Source organism: Thunnus albacares, chromosome 1, assembly GCF_914725855.1.
Source record: "Thunnus albacares chromosome 1, fThuAlb1.1, whole genome shotgun sequence".
Classification (NCBI taxonomy): domain Eukaryota; kingdom Metazoa; phylum Chordata; class Actinopteri; order Scombriformes; family Scombridae; genus Thunnus; species Thunnus albacares.
In genome coordinates, this window is record NC_058106.1 from 31,087,103 (window position 1) to 31,112,013 (window position 24,911).

General features: G+C 38.6%; 1 protein-coding gene across 7 annotated transcripts in view; it reads left to right on the forward strand.

Moving 5' to 3' along the window:
- Positions 1–24,911, forward strand: part of myo9aa (myosin IXAa) — a 110,664-nt gene that overhangs the window by 73,169 nt on the left and 12,584 nt on the right. For 3 of the 7 annotated variants that reach the window (XM_044354782.1, XM_044354835.1, XM_044354799.1), the window contains 16 exons: positions 943–1,059; positions 1,338–1,472; positions 7,612–7,733; positions 9,252–9,393; positions 10,136–10,331; positions 11,914–12,033; positions 12,844–12,891; positions 13,549–13,624; positions 16,639–16,782; positions 17,385–17,424; positions 17,528–17,650; positions 18,937–19,017; positions 19,234–19,344; positions 21,988–22,110; positions 23,255–23,404; positions 24,170–24,483. In XM_044354782.1, coding sequence (XP_044210717.1) covers positions 943–1,059; positions 1,338–1,472; positions 7,612–7,733; positions 9,252–9,393; positions 10,136–10,331; positions 11,914–12,033; positions 12,844–12,891; positions 13,549–13,624; positions 16,639–16,782; positions 17,385–17,424; positions 17,528–17,650; positions 18,937–19,017; positions 19,234–19,344; positions 21,988–22,110; positions 23,255–23,404; positions 24,170–24,483 — 2,042 coding nt within the window. The remainder of the gene's footprint in view (positions 1–942; positions 1,060–1,337; positions 1,473–7,611; positions 7,734–9,251; positions 9,394–10,135; positions 10,332–11,913; positions 12,034–12,843; positions 12,892–13,548; positions 13,625–16,638; positions 16,783–17,384; positions 17,425–17,527; positions 17,651–18,936; positions 19,018–19,233; positions 19,345–21,987; positions 22,111–23,254; positions 23,405–24,169; positions 24,484–24,911) is intronic. The other 4 variants (XM_044354790.1, XM_044354806.1, XM_044354815.1 and 1 more) reach the window with 3 other exon arrangements.

Here is a 24,911-nt window from a genome sequence, read left to right on the forward strand (position 1 = left end):
AATATTATGAGTCAACCTGATGAATGTTAGGCTGGCTAATGACATTAATAATGGCCCTGAGCCGTCCTGCTGTGACACAGTGCAGGCTGCCAGCATGTCTGTCATGTTGCTGTCTGTGCCAAAGTCTCTGTAGGGAATATCAAGGCTAGAGAGGTTGCTCACGCCATCTGCTTTTTAGTTTCTAGGGTATCCCATTAAATAAATTCCATCAAGAGTACTAAATATAATGGCTACTGACAGTACAATAATGTCATGAATTATACGTAGTTCAGAATGTTAATGTCTGATTGTGAAAGTGAAATACGACTGTCTGCACATTTAGACATCTTTTTCATACATTTTTTAAAACTAAGGCTAGACATACAGTACAAGGCCAAGCTGTAATGGCGGTGCACACAGATGCTGCAGCCACGTCAGGCTCCCAAAATGATGACAATATTGTATGTGGCAATTTCTGTAATGGGGGAAATGACTACTTGCATTTTATGTTTTTTTCACTTATTTTCTGTTTTTATTATATCTGTTCATATTGCGTGTACGCCGCAGCACTGAAGGAACACAATTTCATTCCCCTGTATGCTGAGTGTTGTATCCGGAGGGAATGACTTGATCAATTCTACCTTGACCTTATACAGATGAGACATTGCACTCACACAGGAACGTCTGCAGGTGTATCAAACATCAAAACGCACTACGATGAATACAGTTAACATAGATGGCGAAACTAAATTAAATGGAAATGAGACAGGCGAGGTTATAAATAAAAACAGCATAGTAAAAAGGCTTTATATAACAACACATTGCAGTTCAAGTTTGCTTTAAAAGAGGATCCTGATCAGGCTGCACTCTCCAGCGAAGGCCTGGTAGTAACCTTGTAAGTAACAGTTGTATCCCTCATAGCTCCACCTTACTATATACTATACTATATATGTGTCATTCCAGGCTGGTACGGTGCGAGACTCCATGGCGAAGTCGCTATACAGCGCTCTGTTTGACTGGATCGTCTTCAGGATCAACCATGCTCTGCTCAACATCAAGGACCTTGAGGAGACAACCAAGGTAGGACGACACAGACGTATCAGCTTTTACAGTAATATGTTACACAGATGAACAGTCTAAATCATAGACAGAATAGACATGAATCTTGTCATCATGTCCGTCTGGATTTGATCTAAGAGATTCTCAAACATTTAAAATGTTAAAATAAAAACCATTTCACACACACAGTTGTTGCCATGTTTTAATGTTTTCAGTATTTCAGTGAACAAACTTTTCCAACATGAGTAAGTCGGTTATATTTTTACATTTTTTGTTTGCGTTCATGTTTTTTTCCTCAGATCTTGTCCATTGGAGTGCTGGACATTTTTGGTTTCGAGGACTATGAGAACAACAGCTTCGAACAGTTCTGCATCAACTTCGCCAACGAACGTCTCCAGCATTACTTCAACCAGCACATCTTCAAGCTTGAACAAGTAAGACGTCTATAGGATGCTTTTTGTCAGCGTAAAAACACGAAGGTTGACGATTCTGAGGACCCGACTTCCTATTTAACTCTTTGACCAGGATGTGAACTTCTGAGCTACTGTAGAACTGCAACTATTATTTTAACTTCTTGTAGATCTACCCGCTTAAGTTCTTTCCAAGGAAATCCCTCATCCTTATCACAGCACACAGTGTACATACGTTACAATGACATTGAAACAATGGAGGAATTCTTAATCACATTACATAACACGGTTAGTTGAGAACCTGACAGCCGTATGACTCAAATCACCCCTCCCTGCGGCCGCCCCGACGGTGGATGTATATTCTGTTAAGTGAGCTTATTAACTTCAAAGAGCTTCTTTATGTCATGATCTCTAAGTTTTGCCTGTTAGTTAAACATCGTGTTTACCTTTGAAAGTGACTAAATCAGCAGCCTGTCTTGACAAGTTTGAGAGGCATGAGATGTTTGAAAGCTTCTATTCAGTTTAGGAATTGCACCAAGACACGGAGGCGTGTGTCCTCAGTCACTCCTGTTTTGTACAAAGGCAGTTGTTCACAAACCCCGACTTACCTCCATAAATATGTCAAGGCTTATACTATATGTGTATGTCATGAGACAAGACTGCAAAGACGTCTTTGTTCTTGTGAGGTCAGGGGAAATAAATGCAGGCTTATTGCGAAAATGTAAATTATGTACATGTCAGATTTGTCATGTTAAGATGATTTCTTCATACATATGATCCGATGACTTATGCAAGCGATGGCACAAGACTTCAAGCTCGCATGATGTAAACAGGTTGTGGAGCGTGTATGTTTTCTCTGTTTTCAATGTGGAAATGAAGTAGAGCTGCAGTGATTGGTTGATTAGTGGATCGACAGCAACTATTTTGATAACTGATAGTTTTAATCATCTTTTAAGCAAAAATGATAAACGTTGGCTGGTTGCAGATTCTAAGATGTGAGGATTTGATGTTTGTCTCTGTCATGTATAAGAGTAAACTGAATACTATTTGGGTTTCTGAGTGTTAATCGAAAAGAAAACACTGTCTAAGTACTTACGATTAATCATCTTGAGCTGTTGGTAATTATAACAAGTGTTTTCCTCTAATGTTCTGACATTTGATAAACAAAATGATAAATCGAGAAAAGAATCGGCCGATAATGAAAAATAATGAAAATAACTGTTAGCTGCAACACTTAAAAGAATCTCTGCAGGGAACAAACAAGAACATATAAGACATTTTTTATAGTAAAAAGAAATATAAACACGTAGCATGTGCAATAGTTGAGGCACCCTATAAGTCAGTATGTTGCCTCCAAATGTTTCTTTAACCAGCAAACAGTCTTCCCAGTCTTGCTAAAATATTTCCTCCACTCCTTTGCAGAATACTTCTTACTTAGAAACAGTTGTTTTGCTTGGAAAAGCATGTTTTAGATCCAACTGAAAATTTCCATAAGGACTGTAAAGGCCATTAAAAAAAAAACCTGAATCTTCTGTATCTTTAAGTAGTTCATGGTTGATTTTTAAGGAATGTTTAGGATCAAAGTCTTGTAATAGTCCTCTTAGACCTCTTTTCAGTTTTTTCACTGACTGGGACTTCAGCTTCCAGTATTTGTTGATACTTATTAGGATCCCACAGTGCTTCCTGTGCTACTGTTTGCAGCACAAACCCAGTCCGCAAAAATCCAACCCCAAGTGAAACAGTTTGGCAAAGTACTCTTTTCTTCAAATGCATCTTATTTTTTTATGTGATCCATCTTCTTATTTGTGTTTGTGGTGCATTCTGAAAATGTGGATTTTTTTTTTTTTTTCATCTAGTCAATCAACAAAACATATAGTCTGCCCAGAACTATTCATTTTCTGGCATGCAATACATATTTTTTGGATCAGTCTAACCCTACTGTACACTGTCTGCATGTGCATACTACATATCCTGGGCTTTGTGTGTCCAACAAAGTGCACTTTATGCAAATCTATTTCAATCAGCCGCTTTGTCAGAAGGTTGAAACCTTGCCGAAAACAACCATCCAATCAGATAACGACAGACCTCATGTCCCTCCACTTTCTGATGAGTTAATGTGAAGCAAACATTTGCATGAAGCAAACATTCAGTTGAGCAGTCAAACTATAGTTTAGTACGGAGATTAGGCTTGTTTTTGAGCCGCTGTAGACTGCCAAAGGCAAAAGTTACACACAATACGTTGTACAAGTCTATAATTTAATTGCTTTTTAACTTTTGCATTTGGCTTTTGCAGTATTTTTGGTCATTATTGCTCTTGCAGAGATGTAGCCACTCATACTCAGCCAGACCTGACACACAGTTTACAATATATTGACCTCCGTGACACCCAGCGACACGGCGTGTGAACAGGGCTGTGAAATTATCTGTAAATGTGTACTCCTATTGATTTCTGATGTTTTCCATGAATCATGCTGCCACTGCAGTTTTTATGGCATGTTTTAACCACCACACATCCTGGATTTTATGTGGCCAATAATCAGTTCTAATCCACATTTTATTAAAAATATGAGCTTGAGAAAATTAACATAGTTTTGGAGTACTAATCTTATAACATTGGGTTAAAACTGTACCCAAAGGAAACAGATGAATTTACAGTGGGTATTCATAATGGCTTACTGTAAGTAGAGTATAGCATTAGTTATATGTGGAAAAATCAATGTACACTACTAAGGCAGCCTGAAAGCCTCTGAAAATGATTGAACCAGGATTTACTGAGAGCTGGCGTGTTTCATATTTCCGCTGAAGCCAGCTTCACACCCTGGTATACAGTTACATACAGTATATTTCCATTCATCTGTTTGCCAATGAGTCACTGTGTTGGAGCAGTTTTGGGGCTAAACGGTTTGCTTAAGGGCACATTGATGGTCATTTTAAGGGGTAACAGTACTCATTATCTTATTTTTTCAACCTTTTCAAACAACCTCTCTGCCAACAATCACATTGTTGAGAAGTCCATAAAACTTTATCCATGTGGCACTTTTCAAAACCAGAGTTACAAAGTAATTCACAATTTCAAAAAAGACATTAAGGGCCTTTGAACAAATATTTATGACAAAAACAAGTAAAAAATCCTTTAAAATGTCTTTGAGAAGAAAGAAAAGAAGAAGAAAAGTTTGGTCACCACGGGTCTTGAGCGAGGCAGAACCAGGAGCTTTACAAAATTGGCAACTCACTGATATACGGTGGAGTCAAACTATGTAGTGCCTTAAAAATATATAGACAAATATCTAAATATGGAGTCTTGATTAGTAATAAAGCAGCAGAAATTTGAACTAATTGGAGACATGCCCAATGGATGTTTTGTTCAAGCTGTTGGAAGGATTAGCAATGATTATTCATTGAAAATAAATAGACTGTATAACTGACCTAAGTTAACCCCTAGGTTTCTGGAGGCCACCTTTGAGTTAGAAACCAGGGAACCTGAGTGCTGTTGAAAAAATGTCAAAGATCTGGTTTTGTGTAAAGACCAGAACTTCTAGTTTTGTTGAGACTGTTGAGATATCCTGGCATTAATATCCTTAAGACAGTTATATAAAATGGCCAGTTGGACATTATCAGCCCAGCAATAATAAGAGATTTTGCCTGAATGGAAGTATGTAAAGTGAGAATAAGACAGGTCCTAGGACTTACCCTTGAGGAACTCCACAAAAAGACAAGATGGGAAAATGTTACTACAGTATATGACATTTTTATAAAACTTTGCTGATCTACACTGGAGAGATCTAAGCTGGTAACATAATCAGCAGATATTGTCCAACTTTTAAATCTGCTTTCAGGATGTTGAGAATGAAGATTTGTGTGTGTGATGAAAAGGCGGAAGGAAGAGGATGTCAGTAGTAAAATTAGTTTCTCAGCCTTTCCTTGATCATGTACTGTATACTTACTACACAGACCATAAATCCCTCTGTACCATAGTAACTCCTCGAATAGTCAAAAATCACATGAACACAGATACACACACTCATTAGAGTGGTAATAGAAGTGCAATTTTCCATTTCACTCAATATTTTATGGAGATCTTGTAAATGTGTTTCATGTTTTGTTGCTACAAAGTTTCGACAGATAAATAAAACCATCAGATGGAGCTTGTGATGACAGGCCGAGATGTATGTAAAACATTAATCACAGGAAATGGACTCTTACTTACAATATACTTATTGGGATGAAGTAATGTAACACTATTTGTAACAGAAACTGTAAAATAATATGAAAACACTTGAGACCGAGACATGTTATGCTTTGTTTTTCTCGTCGGTTGAGTCAAAACAAGAGTGAATCAAACTGGTTTTAGGAAGACGCTTTAAAAACATGTAGAGGGGGTGGATACGGCATCCTGTGTAGCATGAGGGAATCCAATACAACACCCCCACAAACCACAGCTCAGTGATGAGAAGAGCTGAGTCAGCACCCATCTGACACACAGTTTGAATATTGTAAAGCTTCACAATCTGTTGTATCAGATTATATTACACAGGTGTTTGTTTTTATAGTCTCCACCCAGTGTGTGTCATTAAACCACAGGAGTGAGATACTGTGTTTAGTAACTTACTGTCATCTTCGGAAATTCAGACTTGATGTTGTGAAAGGATGAAAAGTACAGATTCAGCCTTATTATTATTATTATCCAAGAGGAAATTAAAGACATAGGTCACAGACGTACACTGATGAAAATTAACATACTTACATAATATAAAGCAATATAATGTATAAAACTGTCTAGAAGATATCTTTGATGATTTCTGGGGGGGTTAATGGTCTCGGTTGCAATATGCTCTCACAAAAAATAGTTAAGAATAGAAATCCATCTTCCAGCTGTTGCACTGAACTTCTTGAAACTTTAATTTTCCAGGGAAACGCTGACCTTTAAATGGCTCTATGGATGTTAAGGAAATAGTTGTTTTTCCAGACTCAGGAATACAGTCTCAAAAAAACAGCTCTTCCATCTGATTTTGTAATATTTCCAAGTGGATGGACCAGCTGCGGTTTTCAATAGGAGAGCAACAGCCGGTGTTGATGAATGTATTTTGTTAAAAAAATGGTTAAAAAATCTCTTGTTGATAGAAATCAAATGGAATCTGTTGGGTTGTTTGCGTGGAGAAAGTCCAGCACAAACAACAAATCACTGAGCAGAGACAGGATGTGTCACAAAATAATGCTTTCAAATTATTGTAATGTTAATGAAATGTAATTTTTCTACAAGAATGACTAGCAGCAGAATTAAACTAGAAAGCTCCTCTGTTTGATTTGCGGATTGCAAAGCTTTAAAGCGAAACAATATCATTTTATTTGACCGAATACTGAAAAAGTGACAACAGAAAGGGATCATCTTCCCTTTTAGAGTATTCCTCCCTATGAACTTTATTGTCTTCAGCACTGAAAGTGGCTCAAACAACAATAATTAACTTGAATTTTTTTCAGCCTCCTGACTTTAGGCTAACAAGAGAAGAGACTAGAGAAAAGGAGGACTAGTGATTTTTTATTAAACCTCCCCTAGATTAAGGTCTTTATTGGCTAAATCTCTTTCCCAGGATCACAGGGGGAAAAAAACATGTATGGGGAAGAACATTGCTAAATGCTCTGAATGCTTCTCTCATTATTAAACCACAGAGAGGCCAAGCAAGATCTGAAGAGTGTTTTATAGCACGGCGAGACAACATGAAAGCATGCATGCAAACAACATTGTTGCTTTGATAATAGAATTTAAAACAGCCCGACCTACGTAGGACTGTTGTCTGTTTTTGATGAAGCATTGATTATTAATATTTTTATGGGTGAGAGATGTCTTTGATGCCACATGCACTTTGGACTTACACTGAATATTTCCAATTGTTTAAAACATAAATATACAATAGTACATACAAATACAAAAAATGTATTTTATGTTTATATGTGTGTTGAAACAAGGCAGCTTCTGCAAAAGTTGCTTTGTTGCCACATGAGAAATAAACCTTTTTTTATCACTGATCTGCAGCTACTCAGAAATCTATATGAGACTGATTTATCTGAATGTCCTTGAGCTTTAGGATTGCAGTCTGCCTACATTCAAACTCTCAGAACAATAGTATAACGCTGAGCTTTCTGTTTGTATTTTGCGTTCCTGTAGGAGGAATATAGGGCAGAGGGCATCAGCTGGCGAAACATCGACTACATCGACAACACAGGCTGCATCAACCTGATCAGCAAGAAGCCCACAGCGTTGTTCCACCTCCTGGATGAAGAGTGCAAGTGGGTCTTTCAGCCTGTCTGGCTACCTGTTTTACCTGTTCATTTCATTTCAAATGTTTTTTTGTGTTGGAAACTCCCACTATCAAGCGCTTCAGGCATGTTGAAACAAAATTGGCAGGTGTCCATGCTATCATCGCTCTCCATCTGCTGGCTTTGTGCATTTTTTTTTTTTTTGCTAACTTGTCAGTCTTATTAATTTTATAGGATGATAGTATGTGAGGCTGCGTCCCTCTCGGCTTGTCAGTTCAATGCTTTAAAGAAAACTCTATGAACTTCTTGCATGCTTTAGGCCATTAGGTGCAAATCAAATGTAGTTTTTATTAGCTCATTTAACCACTCAAAAAGTCTGCCAAAGAAAATGTCAAGCATGTGTGATAACCGATGGGGTTAGAAACACACAGGACTGCAGCTAAGGGGTCTGTCAAACCCTTCAGAGCAGAGAGAACATTAAGCTCCATAAGTTGAAAAGTTTTGCTGACATGCAGATTTTTTAAAAACTCACACTGTAGGGATGACAGCAGGTCTCAACACTCTTACAGGGAAAGGAAAAGCAATCCTAATGAAACTACTTAATGTCAGGGAGTAAAAAACAAACTCTACGTGTCTTGGAGGAGGTGCAGGGTTGTCACATCTCACCTAAAATATATTAAGACCTTCACAGCTTTATGGGGAAAAGATTCTGGCTGTTTGTCCCTGCATGTGACGGGTTTATTGTCACATATTAAAGGTTTTTTTTTTGTTGCCATTTTTGCCTTTTATTTGCTCATTTTAAACAATAAATAAATGCAAATGTGTTAAATGTATGTGTATTTTAACTGATATAGTCTTTGAAATGAAATCAGATTACCTTTTTTTAATTCTTACAGATTCACAGCTGTACTATGACTATTTTTACTAACAATATTTCCAGTTTAAATTTCCCCTTGTTCTCCATTTGGACACCGAATCAAATTCCTCCCACTAGGAATAGCTGGGAATAGCGCTGAGACTTTGGCTGTGATGTTTTCATAGCTCAGGTTTCACCCCGTTCCAAAAGCCCTGGTGTCTCATTCTTCCCCTCTTCTCTTCCTGTAAACTGTTGATTTTCTGCAGAATTTCTGGCTCTAGATGTTAAAGGAAAAAGGAGGGACATGTGAGCCAGGATCGGTTTAAAATGATAATCCTCATCCAGTGGCATCGGAGGATAAAATGTCAAAACTGTTTACAAATCAGATCATGTTAACTCGCCAGGTTTCCACTGGCCCACTATAAGTAATGGGGGAGGTTGTTGACTGTATGGTCAAGATGGGAAAAAAGTCATTTCTTTAAGTCCTTATGTGCTGTGTTAGATGAACAGATCAGGAATCTATAGAATCTTTTAATCTTCATAATATAGCTGACAGCTTTACACAGTGTTATTCCTTTACAGAGCTTCTCTTGTAATGTGTTTTCATTTAGAAGACAGATGTAAAAAAACGCATTGTTCTTTAGCTCGCCTTGAAAACGATACAAACTTAACTCTTTTGTCCTTCATTTCAGTTTCCCTCAAGCCACCAACCAGACTCTGTTGGATAAGTTCAAGCGGCAACATGAGGGAAACAGCTACATCGAGTTCCCCGCTGTCATGGAGCCCGCCTTCATTATCCGACACTATGCTGGCAAGGTCAAGTACGGTGTCAAGGTCAGTGTTATCTTTAACTTTACTTCTCCTCCCTCATAATAATCGATTAGACAGAAAGAGAAGAGAAACAGCAGCCAATCTCCACTTTGTTGCTCTTTTGAGCTTTTGTTGTGGTGTTTTTCTCACACGTTCACACACAACTGATTAAGTGTAATAAGTTCTGTATTGTATCTCTCTATATGTCTTCAAACAGTTAAAACACCTGTATAAAATAAATAATCTGCTAGATTTTGTGGGAAATTATATTGTCACAGTAAGTGGTGATTATATTACATAATAAATAAATAAATAACGCAATTGAAATCATGTAATGTAATGAAAATAAGAAGAAATATGATGTAATATAATGTACTATTTAATATATTTAGTATAATAATACAGGCATAACAAATGTAGTTGCAGTTAATATTATGACATGACTAAGACAACCTTTTAAATTTTAACACCAGGATCACACACCAAACTACACACACAAACTACAATTGCACTGCTTCTGATTTAATAACAATAAAAAGGCATTTTTAGTCTCTTTTTCTATATTACACAATCAAATCGAGATCTAGCATCTGTCATGAACTACAGCCCCGTCACGGCCCGTCAACCAGGAAATGCTTTTACAATCTTTAGATTTGAAGAAATGGTGGCAAAACTCAAAAAGCAAACTTGATCATCATAATACTTTTGCATGCTATTGTCTTTCTCTCTCTCTCTGTCATACACACACACACACACACACAAACAGGACTTCAGGGAGAAGAATACAGACCACATGCGCCCGGACATTGTGGCTCTGTTGAAGAGCAGTAAGAACGCCTTCATCTGCGGGCTGATCGGCATCGACCCATCAGCCACCTTCCGCTGGGCGGTACTCCGAGCCTACTTCAGGGCCCTGGTGGCTTTCAGAGAGGCTGGGAAGAGACACACGCAGAAGAAGACTGGTGAGATCACATATCAGCTCTATAAAGAGGCTCACTATAGTTGTTAGGTAGTGTATATCCTGTAGAAAGATATATAGAAGAGGATAGAAGAAAAAAAAAACAACTTAGAAAATACATTTATCAACAAATGTCCATGGTCCTTTCCTGTTTTCAAGGCAACCACTTATGATTCATTTGTGTCTGTATCTTGTACTATTTTACCAGTAGCACATTTGTCAAAAGCAGACAGAAAAAAAAATAATCAGCGTTCTGTGTGAAGCTCAGGATGTTTCAAAACAACGCCAAAGAATCCCTAAAGAAGGAAGGGATATTGAGTTTCCTGAATGGCATGTGAGCATTACTGGAACCAAATTCAAAAAGTCTTTTTGGACAGGGAGAGTAGTGGTAAACTAGTAGACAACTAAAGGAGGGAATAATAATTATGTGCTTATTTTTGCTGTGTTTTTTTTAAAGCTTGTGGTTTATTTGCTGTCAGCAAACAAGAAGTGTCTGAAAGAGTTTGGATTGTGACAGCTCACAAGTGGTAAAGAAAAAAAAAAAAGAGCAGTGTTCATCCAGTATATGCATAGTTGTTTAGATTTTCCCTACAGTTTATGCTCACATGCCATACAGTTACAACTTTTGTCCTCTTCGTTCATCGTAGGTCGCTTTTACATTCAACATATTTTGTGCTTCATTAGCTGCTGTTCTGTAGTATGTGTGCACTGTTCTGTAGTTGTAGAGCTGCCATGTATTTACAGTAGCTGTTGCTCTTTCTCTCTCTCTCTCTCAGCTTTGGCTCTACATGAATGTCTTCTTTCCCTTTTTTAAAATTGACTCTAGCTGTACTTTGTTATGCAGTAGAACCTGTCATCAGATGTTCTCTCAGCACTGCTGTTGTATGAATCAGACTTCGCTCTGCACCCTCTCGATCCTTCTTATACTTACAGTATTAAATGTAGATGTGTTTGTGTTAAAATAGATTTTTTTTTTTTTTTTTTTAGAAGTCCTGTATGCTTTGCTAATCCTTAGATATCTTTTAGAAATTCTTCCAACCAAACTGAAGATATCAAGTGTCACCCAAGGGAATCCAAGTACATGTCTTCCAAAGCATTCCTGCAAAATGACAATATTATTTGACTTACTTGGCACAGACTTCATGTCCCAAGTAAATTAATATAGGCGCAGTTTCTAATTAGCTACTGCAAAATAAAACCTCATCTTGTCAAAGAGGGCGTGGAGTTATAAAGCATATACACCTTGACGAATGTATTATTGTTGTCTTGCATTGTGAAGACATTGTATGGATTTACCTTGGGGGGCAAACACCTACACACAGAACTACAATGACAAAACATCCCACTGCCGCCACCAACTGCAGTTTTGAATGTCAATCATCTTCTCTCCAAAAGTCTTGCACAGGTATCTCTCCAGTAGACGACTGCATCTCTTGATCTCTTCTTCTTCGCTATCTAATCTGTCATTTCTCTCTCTCTCTCTCTCTCTCTCTCTTTCTCTTCCCCCCTTGTATTTCCTTGTGTGTTTTTTTTTTTCTTCTTCTTCTTCTCTCTTCTCTGTTTTTCTTTTGTTTTGCTTCTCCAAGGGCATGATGACGCTGCTCCCTGTGCAGTTTTGAAAAGTGTGGATAGTTTTAGCTTTCTGCAGCACCCTGTGCATCAGAGAAGCTTAGAGATCCTGCAGAGATGCAAAGAGGAGAAGTACAGTAAGGCTGCCAATACAACAATAACTCCTCCTACTTTCATGTCAGACCACGACCTGGGAAACTGTAGGGGCGAGGCCAACCAACATCATCAACGTAACTGTTTTGCAGCAAGCCAAGAGAGATCAAAAGAATATTCAAATATAAAGAGACATACTTTCACAAAGTTTTTTTTTCTGCTTTGTGTCTCTTATTTTCTATTATTAGACTAGATGCTTGTTGGTCTCCCCTCCCTCTGTCTCCCTCTTCCCCCTCCTTGCATTTTGCACCTGCATGCATTTGTTTTTAGTCTTGTCTTGCATGTTTTTCACTAGCAGGCTTCAGCCATCATGTCACTAACTCTGTGTTAGTAAAGACGCTAGCAAAAGAAACGCATGGTCGTAGCGCTCTGTCTACAAACTTTTATCTGGTAACACTTCCAGGTGTCCATCACTTTTTATCCACATTGGCACACAGCTACGCTTTTACGTCCAGTATTGTTTGTTGGGCAGCGGGTGTAGTTGCTTGTCCACCACAGCACACGTCTAAAAGAAAAATCAACCAACTTCCCTTGTCACTAATATCACATAGGCTGGTGATGGTGATAGAAGACTGATGGGACATAGTTGGGACACAGATGTGTATATTATTGTCACTAACTTCCTCACAGGCAGCTGTTTTAGCTTCACATGTGGTGCAGGGCATACAGCCAAACCTGTATGTATGTGTAGGTTTCTCACACACACTTCTTTCAAAGGTCACTATTCTTTTCTGCAGACCTTTCATTACACTCAAATGTGTTTGTGTCTTTTTTTGTTTTGTGCCACCCTGCAGCTCCAGATGAGAGTGAAAATGTTGTACAAAGTGATGAAAGTGAAAACGGTATACTGTTCAAGTCCGCTGATTTAAAACGCTCTCTCCCAAATCACTTTTTTTTTTAAAAAGTAGGCTAACACACTCTAGATCCCTTTTTGATTTCACATCACTGTGATTAATTGGCTGTAGGTTCACAAGGGCTGCTGGTGTATGAGTTAATATCACTTTGTCACTGCCAAAACCCAGCCATCACACTGTAGTACACACTGTAGTCCATTCTGCTCTGGATATTGTTTTATTAAATAATTGATTATTGGGAATACCGGCATTTAAAATAGCAGATTTAAAGTTTCAAGCAACCCTACAGTCCAGACTTAACTAATAGCTATTCAGTATCATCTTCCGTAATTTGACACTAACAAGAGCAACTCACTATTAACCTTGCAGATCTTTGTTTCACTATTAAATCATCAGCAGTCAATTCAATTATCAATAAAAAAAAAGGCACATAACACTCACTGCAATAACACTGGAGTGTCACATGGTGTCAGAAGTGTGTTTTGTCTTTGCTTGGGATGATTTTGAAGGGTTGGATTGTCTGTGTGTCTGTCTGAATGTGTGTGTGTGTGTGTGTGTGTGTGTGTGTGTGTGTGTGTGTGTGTGTGTGTGTGTGTGTGTGTGTGTGTTCCTCACATGATGCAAATCCTGTCTGTTCGTGATCAGGTGTGACCAGAAAGAGTCCACGTACACCGCTGTCAGACCTTCAGGGGAGCAACACCATCAATGAGAAATCACCACGGTAAGAGTCTGCGGTGGAGGTGTTTTGTGGTTTGTTTGTAGCAGGAAGTTTCAAGATCTTTACGAAGCTTCTGATCTAGAATTACAGGTTCGGTCAGGAGATAATTAATCATTACTTATAATTATAAATGCACAAGCGGACTTTCCTAATGAGAGCGTTCACAGATATATCTCAGATATGCGTGGGATTGGCACACTGACACGAACACCTACGCAGTTTCACATGCGTAGGACGAAATATTGTGACGCACACCTGATAATGTAATACAATCTAACACGACACTACAAAACTAAGAAATTACCGTACGATTAAATCATCACTACGATAAGCTTGATGGAGGACATATAATGTATTTATTTAGTGGCATGGTTTAGCAAAATTAGCTTTTCCCACCACTTTTACTCATGCAGTTGGTGCTTATTGGTTATTTATGTGTTTGCTTCCATAGTATTTGTATATATTGTCTTTGATTTTTCAGATTTTTTTTTATCCCTCATATTGCTTTTATCAAACAAAAAAGACAAATTAATATAAAATGAAAGTACAGTGTGTCTGTTTTTGAAGGATATTTCTTTATATTTATACAGTCTATTCACTCAGTTTCAGTTGAGCAGTACTGGGAACTAAACTTCTTGTAAACGTTTGCATTTTCCAGGCATTTTATGCCTTATTTAGTGAGACAACAGTAGAAAAATGAGAGGCAATGAGAGAGAGAGACAGACGGGGGAACAAAGGCCCCAAGTTTCACTTTCATGGTTGAGCTAACTGTGAACTTAGTATTTGATCACATACTTCTTACACACATGTAAAAAAAGAGCTCTAAAGCAAGTCAGTGTCAACAGATTATATGAGCGTTTTAGATGCTGTCATATTTTTAATCTTCATACAATGATATACAGATCTGAGCTTTGAGACAAAAGTGGTAAGCCTTTGAGGGAGAGAGAAAAAAAAGAGTGATGACTGTGCTGTGACCCCTAGCATTGCTCTCATAGCATCCCACTGAGACCTTGGTCCACCACCTCCTCTAATTAGCTGTGGATCGTGAGATTAGCAGCCCACGACCACGACTGGTAGCACAGAGCGGCTCGTACAAGACAGCTTTTGTTACACAGGAGCTCAGTCTGGGGTTGTTAAAGTCCCCCCCTTAATGTGATTTGCAACCTCTGCCCTCCCTCTCTGTCTTTTTTTTTTCTCTCACTCGCACACACAGTCATCCTCTACATACTAAGACAGCACTAAACCCTGCCCAGCTGCTTCCTCCGTGATGTAAAGTCGGAGCTATGCATCGCAGAGAAGTGCCCGGGGAGTGATAAATATTCAGTCCCTGCAGGGTGCTTGTTGGCTGGACAGAGCAGCGGACAGTGCAGTGCTTTATGGGACTCTCAGGGAGACTATGGAGATTAACAGTCACTACAAAAGCCATATTGTACCATCACCATTTACTGAAATTGATGATCAAATGGGGACAAATTTTCCTTTACATGGTAGGCCAGATCTTTATTATTAATTATTTTCTGATTTGGTCATACACAATAAACCCTTAAACATAGGTCTTAAGATTATATGAAGAATCTCAAAGGAAGCCTTTTGTATGTATAAGCTTTGTCGAAGGCTTTGATTTACAATTACTTACCGGGGCTTTGTGGATCCTCTGACGTAATTTATAATAATGTAATGTAATACTCGCTGCTGGTAGTTCAAATCATACGTACTGACCCTCTGGGATTGTGGATAAGGATAGTCGAGCTGTCTTAGAGAAGCATCCTCTGGGTCTCCTCCATGTCTTCCATAGAGAAAAAAAAAAGTAATGAGAAGACCAGTCATACCTATGTCGTTTTTTATCCCTTCAGCCTGCATCTGCTATGCATTTCAAAGTTAACACGCAGTATTTTGAGATTTGACTGCAAAAGAAAACATGGTAAATTTAAACCCGAGTCGTAATAAATATACTACGTCCAATCTTAGACAAGTGATTCAAAAAAAAAATATCTGGAAAGAAATAATTTGGTGCCTCAGAAGCCAAAAACAACAGAGAGAAGGCTCTCCTTTTAATGCCAGCACTGACATAGAATAGGCCTAAACTCTATTTATTTATTCAAACAAGTTTTTCTTTACACTTTCTGATACTACTACAGTGGAAAATCACTTTCAACCCAAACAGCCAGCCCTCCACCAAAGAGATACAGTACCAAGAAGCTCAATCTTTTCACCTTCTCTGTGTAGACTTTCCCTTTATTACACTTTTATGACACTTTTATTACATATTAAAAACCTCATCACAAGTTGGTGTCCCACTTTATTTTGTTTCTAGTGATTCGACCCCTTTGTTAGTAACACACATTATGAGATCAGCCTGTGTGTCTGCAGGAGAAAATCTCTGAAGAGCTGAATCAATAGATGAAGAGATATGTTGCTACTGCTGCACCTACAGTATACTTTGCTCCTGAAATAAGTGATGTTCTTTATTTTTTTTGCTTTTTATTTGATACCTCAGGCGTTCATTTTTTCCCCTCTTCTGTCTTTCTTCTCCTCTCCTCTTACTCCTCACATCTTCTCTTGTCTCCTCTGGGCTAAAATAGTTCACATTGGTTAATAGTTTTTAACCATGACCTGACCGCCCGTGTTTATGTTTGTGTTCTGGGCAGGTGGTTAGGTTTCACCTTGAGGCCTGAGGTTTTAACCCTGTGAGACTTCAGTAAACTGTGTCAAATACTGTGTGAGATGAACTCCACTCCCTGCCAATGAAAAAAAAAACATAAAATATAGAATAGTGCCCCTGCTGGTGATATACCTTTTTGGGAAAGAATAGCCATAGACAATTTCCCATTTTCCAATACCTATAATGATTATTTAAGTTAAGAAGCTCATTGCTGTATATGAATGAAATCTATGTTGAATTTACAAAATAAACACTGTTATTATTAATTACTAATTCTGTACCAGTCTCTACTTTAAGTATCAGTTGCAATAAGTGGATTTTCAGAAATTAGTCCGTGTGTATGTTTTGTCCAAAGGGGTTCTCCGGGCCTCGGCTGGAATGGGCGCGTTGGTCGACAGAGCCGCTTATCTTCCAGCAGCTCCACTACCACAGAAGAAGACGGCATCTTTGTCAACTCTGCCAGCAGCAAGCTTCTGGAGAGAGCCCACGACATCCTTATGTGAGTTACAAGAAGTATCCTCAGTCGCCATAATACTTTAAACTGCCCTTAAACACTGGTGTATAGATTACGCTCTCCTTATTTTAGTGGGGTTTTTTTTCTAATTTAGAAACTATGTCACTGTTATTTGTTGGGTTTGTTGTATATGTGTGTGCAAAAATCTTTTTAGTGTAACTTTATTCTACTGCTATTTGTTGTTGTGGCCAGCTGTGCGGCCTAGTAGCCAACAGACCTCTTAAAAACCGAAAAGACTCAGGTTCAAACCCTTTTTCAGTGAACATCTGCCCTGCTCAGCTGTCCTTCAGCGATCACTACATTCCTACCAGCTCCAAGGGTGCTGTTCTTTAGTTGACCCTGACCTCTGACCTCCCTACGGAGGGGAGCAAGTGAAAAGAAAATTTCCCCGCGGGGATGAATAAAGTAGCAACTTATTGACAGGGATATGACCCACTTGGGAAGACTTTCAGGGATTAATGAAATATGTTGTTCAACTTTTACTTAACAGTAAAAAGTTGAACTTCTCACCTGTTCATTTAAAGAACAAAAAGAAGGATTTTAATGCTCAATTTATAACCTATTTTGTGTTGTTTTTTTATAAACAGGAGGAACAAAAACTACAAATCTAAGCCCATTCTTCCGAAGGTACAGTGCAAGATATTTCTATGTTATCATCTTACATTATTTTATATGAATAGAAGCAGTGTATTTGAATGTTTTAATGTTCTGTCATCATTCCCAACCGCAGCACTTACTTAATGTCAAGTCACTGAAGTACCTCAGCAACCTGACGCTTCACGACCGCATCACCAAGTCACTGCTTCACCTCCACAAGAAGAAGAAACCACCCAGTATCAGCGCACAGTTCCAGGTCAGAAACACAAACACACCAGAGCCAGTAGTGAACTGCAGCACTGTAGTTTGCCATTCAGCGCTCTCACCGTAAAAATAACACGATTAGCCTGAGCTGGACAGAGGAATCTCCCTCCAGCTGTGAATATGATGAAAACAAGGTGTGTCCCTTAAACCCAGCTGTGGGTGGAAACATCCCTCCATTTCCCTGCCTGCCCACGACCTTTACTGTCCACTGACTAATGCCTGTATTTGCTCATCATGTGTGTGAAGTCCATTACATAGTTCACACACCCACCCATAAGTCTTAAATGTATGACATCTTGTCTGGGAATTTCATAAAAAATACTTCTGATTTGGTGAGAAAGTTAGCCTTTTCTCAGTAAGACACCCTTTTTTTAAATTGTATTTTCTTCATGGAAGATGAGACCAAGAAAATGGGTAACTGTAGTGATTCTTTTAGAAAATGAAAGTGGCCCAGTCCCAAAAATGAACTCATTCATGCCCATTTAAACCACTGAAAGCAAAGAGGGAAAGCTGCCAAATGTAGGTGCTGTGCTCTATTTTCAGCATCATTTGTTAGCAGAGTATTTTCCCGTCCTGCACAGGAGATAAAAGTGACCAATAACTACATACTAAGATTAAGTATTAAGATTCAGAATAATTTAGTCGTTTAGATTTAAAAAAAAAAAAAAAAAAAAGTCTGATAAAAGCTCTCATTAGCAGCCAGTTAGCACACTTTAGCTCAGGAAAACTTTCAACAACAACCCAAAAACTGTTATTTTCTTACCAATTTCTTTGAGAGTGAACTCTGTGTTCTGGCTGTTGGTGGTGAGAGTGCTGAGGCCCCTCTGGCAGGCAGCCCTGGCCCCAGTGTGTGGATGACTTCACTTCCCACATCCTGTGCTGCGCTGATTGCTTTAATCTCCCATGGAGGGGGAGGAGACTGAATTCCTCCTGCCACTGAATTATCACACACACATGCTGACACACATGTGCATGTGTTTACACACACAGACACACACACACACACACACACACACATATATAGTAACTGCACATGGAAATACTACAGACATGGTTTCTTTTTTCTCCCCTAGAGAACCACATGCTTATACGCGGACATATTGTTAGTATTTATGATTGCAGACAGCATCTTTCATCCTTTACTTGCAGATGGGTCGAACAGTTATTCACTGTTAAGAAAGCCACTTGACTTCTTCAACTGCTGCCTGTTAAACAAGAGTGAAGCAACAAAAACCAATCTACTTTATTGTGTCTTGTTTTTCGTGTCTCATTCTGCAGGCCTCTCTCAATAAGCTAATGGAGACCCTGGGTCAGTCTGAGCCTTATTTTGTCAAGTGCATCCGTTCCAATGCAGAGAAGGTACAGTGTGCTCACTTCAGACTGCAGCCACATCGACTGTTTTGGTTTAGTTTTTCAAAGCATTTTTCATTTCCCTTGAAGTTTGAACTTTTCTAAATCTGTTTATCATTTCCCTCTCCTCTCTCTTCGACCTCTGCCGCCTGTTGCTCTTCCCCTTTTATTGTTATTTTCTCCTCTCCTCGCTTCTCTGTTTATCTACGACTTTCTCTTTCTCAGCTGCCCTTACGGTTTAACGATAACCTGGTGCTGAGGCAGCTGCGTTACACTGGTATGCTGGAGACTGTGCGCATCCGGCAATCAGGCTACAACATCAAGTACAGCTTCGAGGTAACATTTCCACACTGTAGATCATCCTTTAAACATCTTAGTCTAGTCCCAACTGTCCCGTTTTATATTTAGCAAACTGAAAAGAAGAAACAAACAAGCAATCGGAGATAAAGAAATACACTAAATACATGCAGTATAGGTACATTTACACAAGTACTGCACCTAGATATTTGTGCTTTACTTGAGTACTTCCATTTTATGCTGCTCCACCACAGTACGTTACATTTCAGAGGGAAATATTGTACTTTTTACTCCACTTAATTTATTTGAAAACTATAGTTACTAGTTGTTTTTGCAGATTTAAGAAGATTTTACATACAGATTATGGTCCATATACAAATTATGAGGAATTTTAAAATATGAACCAACAAACAGTATCTAAAATACTTAAAATGAGCTCCATCTTGACCAATTACAACATTCAAATACTGGTTTGTTTTCATGTATTGTGAGTACTTTTGATTCTTGTACAGTACACTTACATACTTTTACTTATGTAAGTTTTAATGCAGAACTTTGACTTGAAATGGAATATACTTTTTAATTGTGATATTTCTACTTTTACAATGCCTTTAAATCATTTAATGCTTTTTGCACCACTAGTGGTAGTCCGTACAGTCCGTAAATGGGCAGCATTTCATCCAAAGCACTTTACACCTTGCAAGGTGCTGGCCTGACCATCAGGAGCAATTTGGGATTCAGTATCTTTCCAAGGACATTTCAACATGTGGACAGGAGGAGCAGGGGATTAATAGTAAAGGGCACTCTAGCAATTTTGTATGACAACTTCTATAAAGGTAGGGGGAGAAATATTAACAAAACAAAGCTGCAAAGTCACTGCAGTAGATATCCTGACTTCTATTCTCAAGTAAGGGCCAAAACTGCTTTCACAATTCAACTAATAGCACGTTTTCATTAGTCCGCAGTTTTTAACACAGGCTCTGATAAATCTTGTTGTCCCCAAGCCAAAATGGCCTTGATGACATCAAGAGGGTTATTTTTTTCAAATTTGTAAAAGCTCCCCCAGAGTAAAGAAGTTATAACAATCCCACTCCATCTACTATTTTTCTTAGTCTAGAATTGCCAAGTATGATTTTTCAGTCATCCAGGAAGCAACACTTGATAAGCCAAATGGTAAAAAGGAGCGCAACAGCAGATCATATTAACATCTTCCCTCTGTGCAGGCTTACGCAGGCCAGAACACTGATGCACTATCAATCTCGCTTTTCACGTCCCAAAGCCTGAATGACACTCAGGTTTCCATGAGTCTAGGTGCCGGCGATTAATTCTTCTCCAAGAAACATTTTGCTGATGTTACTTGAGCCAGGGTTCATTGTATGTTGTGTGAAGAGGGAATTACGAGGGACGTGAGGTGGCAGCACTTAACCGCACTGGCTCTCAGAAGAATGATGTCAATACTGCAAGAAAAGCTGCATGACTAATAAGGGAGATCATGTTTAATGATGATTGGAAGTGAGTCGATTTGGGAGTGACTCCTTCCCGGACCACTTTCTCTTACATTTATTTCCATTTTGTGGTCTTGAATGTTTAATTGTGCCAGACTTGTCATGTGGTGCCAAGGTTTTAGACAAACATTAAGTCACTGTGTTAGTTTATTACAAGATCTGTTCACCAAATCACAAAACTACTGTGATATCTAGCCAATCAGATCATTTTTTGTTTTATTTGCTGAGGTTTTGAGATCTCAGCTGGTGTTCTTGGCGCTACCCGAATACAATGAAGTGTAATGGAGTTTAATTTGTGTTTCCCAAAACACTTCAGTGTCAGAGTAGTCATTTCACCAAAAACAACTCTCAGTCACTCAGGATAATCCAAAGACCGTGGTCTTGAGAGGGAAATTGTTTCCATAACAACTGAAATTTACTACAGAATAAAATACTTCATATTCTGTCATTTGGGTGAGCTGACCTGAGTACATAAATGCGTGCAAAACTCATAAAACTTTACCTTTTTTGATGAGCTCACTCAGATAATTTTAGCAACAGAATATTCCTCATTTACCAGAAATTCCTCCAAACATATTTAGTGCTGCGGTCAGCACTAATGAGAAATATCTCGGGCATGGTATCACTTCCGAGGACTCTGCTGTGTCCCGACTACTCAGAACAGAGCCTCTCCATTGTCCTGAGGTCTCTGAAACACTCCCCATGCTTGTAATTGTATAAACACAGCATCTGTTTCCCTATCCACCCCCTACAGCCCAGGGTGCAGAGTGTATTGAATTCAGACAATGGGCCTCAGTTTGAAGAGTTGGAGTTCAGCATATTTATGCCATGATGTTTGAACCCCTGCAAATATGGACAGCATGGACTTTTACCTGAAACCACATGTGCCTTGACAGCTTTTTTTTCAAGCTTGGTTTCTGTTCAAGAGATGCTTCAGACGAATGATTCAGTGTCTGCTTCTGGTCAAGAGATATATTTAAAATTCAGGGCCACAGTGTGCACAGTACAGTCCCGACCTATCGATTATTTTCTGTAATCTGTCTTAGAAAAAGACGGCTTTAGGAAATTCATTCAGTAAACTCTCGGTCACAAGAGACACAAACATACAGTCCAGAACAGATACTAAAGGGTAATAAATAGACTTCTCATTAACACCTTGTCTTGTTTTTCTTGATAGGATTTCGTCCATCACTTCTGCGTGCTGCTCCCAGAGAGCACCAGTGCTACCAGAGAAGGCATCCAGCAGTGTCTGGACCAGCTGGACCTGGCACCAGATGGTTACCAAGTTGGCAAGACAATGGTATTTACTCTGCCTCCTCGTCTCCTGTCCCTCTTAGATCTTAAAAGATAAACAGATAAAATATTGTGGGACTTTTGTTTTATTAGGAAGTCTGAATTAACCTCCTCTACACACAAACAAATGTAAATCCTTTTTTCATCATTACAAATGAATTGTGAGCAGTTTAGCTATGTTTGGCTGTCAGAAGTTATTTTAAATTTTATTAAAGAGCCCAAAGTTTCAGTTCAGTATCAATAATTGCATGCAGAATCACATCGAAGTGTGTATAAACTGATTCATGTGATATGTCGAATTTTCATGTGAGCCATAAAAATTGTCTGATTTGGAATATTTCACACAGTGTACAGTAAGTTTTAGAAGAAGCTTGGTGAGAATATGATGTATTGTAAGGGAAATTAATGTTTTTATAGCTAATTTAGCAGAATGTCAGGACTCATTAAGTTAAATAAAGTCAAAATACATAATCCAGATGTATGATAAAGGGTTAGTGATTTTCTTCTGTTGTTCTATTGTTTGGTAACCAGCATCATAATCAGCATTATAACATTTATTTAACAGGCCAAAAAGAAGATGTCGAGGCTTTTTTATATACTATTATCTCTTTCATGTTATACTGACATACATACATATTATACTTACCATTACAGAACCCAAAATTGATTTACTCAAAATAATATGCGGTTTTAAAATTACTCAACTTTACTTTATTAACCTGTTAGATTACATAGACTATAAATAGAGTTGTGGATATATAGGGGAAAAGATAGTGTTGGGGATAACCTCATATTACCTGAAAGCATCCTCTCTCCGAACAAAAGGATGTAATGTAGATGGTGCCCCATATTCGGAGTGTGTATGTCCACTGTATGAACGCGGCATGATGGAGGGGTCCATGCCTTCGGGATGCTGTCTATATAATTAGAAGATCATACCTGACATTCTTGCGGCCATGTGTCACGGATTTCTAATATTTGTGTGTACGCTTTGTGAGGGAATGTGTGCAGGGCTTTTTAAAGGAATGTGTGTGTGTATATCTCTTTTGTGCGCCACCAGACTACCCCGGTCTTCATTAAGTGTGTATGTGTGTGTGTGTGTGTGTGTGTGTTTTACCCTGTGCTGACTCCATTGTGGTCCCTCCCCTCAGGTGTTTTTGCGGGAGGGTGAGCGTCAGCAGCTGCAGGCCTTACTCCACAGTGAAGTTCTCAGGCTCATCGTCATGCTGCAGCGGAGATTCAGAGCCCGGCTGGAGAGGAAGCAGTTTGTCAGGATGAGAGAGGCAGCGATCTGCATCCAGGTACGGTGTTTTTCCTCATCACTGATCACTGTGTGTTGTTGTTTTTGTTGGCAGTAATTCAATGTTACTATTTATTGGCATGCAGAGGAATTGCACTGTGATACTATGATCATATTATATTATATTACATAATTCTGTTTTTCAGATCATCATATTATAATTAAATGTAAAATAAATGTGAAATTATAATTAAAAAATAAAACTTATTACTTATAAACCTATATTTATTTGATTTTGCTTACATTTAAAATATTGTCATATTTACTGGTATCTCAAAAAAAATCTAAAAATATATAAAATATTCTCACGCATGCATATTACCCAGATCTAGTTGTTCTTATTAAACAGACTAAATTGAGTAACTGGTGATCATCTTTTAAAGTGCCTTTTCAACCCTTTAAAATCAGTCATGACTGCAGCAGAGTCATGTGTTTACAATTCAACACCAAATTTGAAATGAAAGAAGTTTCAGTTTCAGGTATTTTATTTTAGCTTTATAGTTCCTGAATTGGAAATGAACTGAAGTTTAAATTTGATTTAAAAATTGAAGTTTAACTAAAATAAAGTTTAAATAAACTTGTCACCCACAGACAAACCCGATCTAGTGTGGATATGATTTTATTTTTAGCTCCCATCGAAGGAAATTGTACTTATTCTAATGGAATTGCTTTTAGTCAGTGAACTTTGATATAGGCTGCCACCATCACTATCATGATACATCACATCATAAATATATCATTCATCATCATAATTTTCTCCCCACAGAAATTTTGGCGTTTGTACCGGCCCACAGAAGAGGAGGAGGAGGACGACTATGACCCTAATGTCCAGGAGGTGGCAGCTGTGTGTCTGCAGACACACTGGCGGGGTTACAGGGAACGTCAGAGGTTGAAGATGTGGAGGGAGGCTGCCCTGGTGCTACAGAGGGCATGGAGGTCGTGGCTCTATCGGCGCTGTGCGGCAGCTTTGGTTATTCAGGCAGCCTGGCGCTGTCATCGAGCCCGAGAAGCCTACTTACGTCTGTATGCCGCTGTGGTACAACTACAGGCGTTAAGCAGAGGCTACCTCGCCAGGCAGAGGTAAAACACCTATTGCAGTATCCACAGCAGTAGTACCAGTTCTGTTTTTTCTATTACTAAAAAGTTAAGATACAGATATGGTCAGTTTAACAAAAGCAAACATTTTAGCATTTCTATAAAAGCTCAATCATCTCAAAATGGCTTCTGGAGGTAAATGACTGCATGATTTTTCAAGCTGCTGAAAACCCAGATTAATCTTTGCACACTGCTCCTGCTATTTGGTCATTGTTCAGTGTGCTGACAGACCAGTCTTGGTAAGAGCATGCCATTACGCAAGCAATCCAACACAAAGCAGCTCTACTAACAGCTGAGCTGCTGAGAGCAAGAATTTTTATATCAGACTCTAACGTAAGTGAAAACACTTGCGGTAGTTAGTTTTTATGAAAAACAAAACTCAAAGCTGTTAAAATTTTATCGCGTCAATATAA